Source organism: Amphimedon queenslandica, unplaced genomic scaffold (genome assembly GCF_000090795.2).
Source record: "Amphimedon queenslandica unplaced genomic scaffold, v1.1 AMPQUscaffold_9660_Cont18209, whole genome shotgun sequence".
Classification (NCBI taxonomy): Eukaryota; Metazoa; Porifera; class Demospongiae; order Haplosclerida; family Niphatidae; genus Amphimedon; species Amphimedon queenslandica.
Window position 1 is genome coordinate 1 of NW_003550068.1, and position 4,026 is coordinate 4,026.

General features: G+C 34.7%; 1 protein-coding gene across 1 annotated transcript; it reads right to left on the reverse strand.

The window, feature by feature from the left end:
- Positions 1-212: 212 nt before the first annotated feature.
- Positions 213-3,385, reverse strand: LOC109590685 (uncharacterized; the record flags this gene model as incomplete). The annotated part of the gene is made up of 4 exons (XM_020006573.1): positions 3,111-3,385; positions 1,404-1,511; positions 916-984; positions 213-372 (listed from the first exon to the last, which is right to left on the reverse strand). Coding segments are annotated over exons 1-4 (508 nt in total), but the record flags the coding sequence as incomplete, so codon positions are not given.
- Positions 3,386-4,026: the final 641 nt, after the last annotated feature.

The following is a 4,026-nucleotide window of genomic DNA, read 5'->3' on the forward strand; positions in this document are numbered from 1 at the left end:
TAAGGGTAGAGTGTATGTGTAAATGTACATGCAAAAATGAACAATGGATAAAAATATAAAAAATAGGTTGGAGAAATTGAGTATAATAAAACTGTTGATTACATGTACAAGTGTACATACATTGTACATGTACAATATACAATCAAACAGGTGCTGGAATACATGCACATGTACATGTAGTAAGCAAACCATGACTGCTAGCGTACATGTACATGTCCTTACATGTTCAGCTGATGGTAAACCAAAGGAGTGACAGTAGACAACATCATCAGGTTGATCCAATATGGCTCGTGTTACCATAGCAAATAATGACATCTTTGGTACGGCAGTACAGTAGGTTATCTTCTTGAGAGGGTAAGCCATGAAAAGCTCCTAAGAAGAAAGAAATAATGATTTGATTTGGTAACAAAGTAATAAATAATAATTGGCAGAGTGACATGTACTGTAAACCCTAGAAATTTAATAGCCTTTATGTGTAATGTTTTTGCAATGGTGGTATTAACGTTCATTAATTTTAACAATTTTTACAACTGAGGTAACTAATTGCACATTGATAACGTTCATTAACTTTAATTAAACTAGGCCAATAGTTAAAATAGCTAAAATTAATAGATAGTGACTACTGATAGATTTACAGTACATGTACTGTACATTTACATGTACATGTACATGTATTCCTGTTGCATGTGCACATATCATGTAGTTATCACATGTTATTGTTGTTATGTTGTGGTTGTTGGTGCTTTTGTTACAGATATACAGAAATCCGTTATATCAGGTTGGGCTCCTATCTCTTCAACAAACCGAATATTTGAAAGTATAGTACATGTACAATGTACAGTACATACATGTACATGTAAAGTAAAGAAAATACATGTAAGCTCCAGGAATTGAGAGTGAATTCTATTAGTTTACCTTGCTCTTGTATATCTTGACTGAGTGTCTGTTAATGATCATTGTAGCTGATATTGGATTACCCACATTCTGTAATGAGATATAAATAAACTAACAGTACAAGAGTACATGTACAGGGAAATACACTAACAGTGCTATACACTTAAGTGTACATGTACATGTATATGTACATGTACATGTATATGTACATGTACATGTATATACAGTGTATGATCTGTGCCTGTACAGTACTTTTACATAGGGTGTACAGTATGTATAGCAGGTAATTTTGGAGGGGATTAAATTTGGCGAATTTGGCGTTTTGATAGTCATTCACCAAAATAAAAATCTGCCATTTTAAGCAATTATACGATGCTCAATGGCACGTGGCAACAAATTCGCCAAATTAAAATCCGCCAATCACTAAAATTTAGCCCCTCCAAATTTACCCACTATACGGTACGTAATGTATACAGTATATTTACATGTACAGTGTACAGTGTATGTACTTTTGGGTTGATAGCGTTAATCCTTTCCCAGACAAACCCGGAGATAGCTCTCTGGAGATCCTTACCAGAGAGACCAGGAGGAGGGTACACTTTAAATGATCCAACATACTAATAACAATAAATAAATAATAATAATAATTATTATTATTATTATAATTAATAAAGAAACAATAACCAAAATTAATGGTATCGAGTTCAAGTACAACAAATTCTACAATAATTATACTAATAACAGATAATAAGTATATTAAATTTTGCAAGACTAATAGTGAATCAGATAATTTAGTACAGAAAATTAATAGGCTTTATCAAATAATATACAATGTACTGTAAGTAGTAACAAGAACAACTTTAATCAAATATCTTCACATTTTAAAGTTTTTTAGTAAAGTTTATTACTAAATATATTTTTAGAAAATATCTGTTGTTGTAAAATGAGTATGCCACATATAGACATGATGAAACTAGCATGATTATGCATCAACTTGTAATTCCACAACTCATTTACATGAAAGAGTAAAGATTGTATTACCAGGATATGCTACTTCCAGTTGCTACCATAGTAGAAATGGGGAATTACTCACAAGACAATCTTGTACAGATCATGTGTAACATGGGAATATTCCGATTGTAGCAAGTAATGAGCCAATAATAGTACAACATTCTAAATGAGCTCACAAGATATTTGCCATTGCACTCATTTAAGGATATTTACATGTAGGTACAAAGTGTGCCAACTCATGCCAATAATGCAAAATTTGTAATGATAACCACAATAAATGATGCATCCAAAATAGAGCATAAGTTTATCACATGAACCAATCTAGAATTCAATCCATCATCATTACTATAAGTATTATAAGTTCCTGAACTCCAACCTTATACTGTGCTATAGGACATTATATCATACAAGTACATGTACATGTACAGTGTACATGCTCAATCCTCTAGTGTATAATAAATCTAATTGTGATTCAATAGTTCAGACCAACCCTTCAATCATATAACATTACATGTGAACAACAACCTCTACCAGGTTCTGTCTAGAAATAAATTAGAGGTGGTTGGAGACTAATATTGTTCCTTTTAAATTTATGTACACCATACTAGTAGACTACAATATCATGCTTTAAGTATGGTTATTAGTCATTAGTATTAATTGGGTGGTTGGTCTAAGTGATGAGCTGGTTGGTTCATTTGTTGAGGTGGTTGTCCTGACCACCCCTGACCACCATAGCCAGAACTATGCTCTATTATTTTACAACACATGTACAGCACATGCTCAGACATGTACATGTACACATGTACATGAACATGTACATGAACATGTACATGTAAGTGTACTATTGTTTTGTCCAGCTTAATAATAACAATGAACTGAGTTATGGTCTCTGATACAGATAGAAATTAAACCACACGTACAAGTACATAAGCTAAATTTACATGCACACAAATCAAGTCAACATGTAGATGTACATGTATTCTGATTAATTCCGGTTCATAGAAATACAAACAAAACCTCTTAACTAGTTGGCACACATTTTAATCATTGGCTGTACTTACTTCCTTACATTTCGTATGTACAGCTACATTAAGACTTACATGTGCTTGGATTGGTGACATGTACTTACCTGTTACAGAACTATATGTACATGTACATGTATATAAATGAACTCTTTTGTAATAAAAGAACCCATTCAGACTCACTTTTACTTTCTTCTTTGCACCAGCAGGTCCTTCTTCAGGTATATCGTCAGACACTGCTCCCCTCACAATTTTGAGTCCCCCGATATGTCTATCAATCTGTTCGATCCTTCTCGCTTCCTCCTCGTGTCTCTCTATGCTCTGGAGCCGCTTCTGAGCCCTTAACATGTACATGGTTTCCTTCTAGTGTAGACAGAGCTGTCTTTTAGTCCAGATATCAGTGAGTTGAGTGGAATATGAGCAGCAAAGCCAGCAGCAAGGTTACTTATTACACACCCCAACAATTTTAACCCTCTTTATTACTCATATAACGTCATAATGAAAAAAGGGGGCGTGCCTTAAGCTGCTTTTATTTACTTTACGTAATTACAAAAATGAGGTATGACATGTATGATCACTATAGTACATGTTATCAGTCGGGCAGCCAAGCAACCGGAAGTCCATATAAATTGTGTATAAACCTATTTCTCGTTCATTGAGCAACTGCGTGGGTGGTAGCTTATCTTTGCTTATCTTTTATAGATGCTTGTAATAGAGATGTTTCCCCGTGGGCGTTAATTGAGGGGTGGAGCCTCGTGTCGGCCATCTTGGTTGGCAAAAAGGCCTATGTGCGCGAGCAAAGCCATGTGTATGCAGGTATAGATAATGATGCAGGTGTGTTTTTATAACAGCAATGGTGGTATCTTGTTGTATCGTTAACTGTACAAACAGAGCGCAGAAGGAAAATAAGCAGAGGTTTTATAGAATACCAAAAGTGATTCAACATCTAGGAGAACAGACAAAAGATTTGACAGAAAGAAGGTGAGATTAGGCTGCCTGTGTGTTCACAGCCTGGCCTTGTGTTAGCCTGCTAGCCTTCACTGAGATATGTATTTATTATGCATTATGGCATGATGTAGGCGAGCAAAGTGGCTATCTA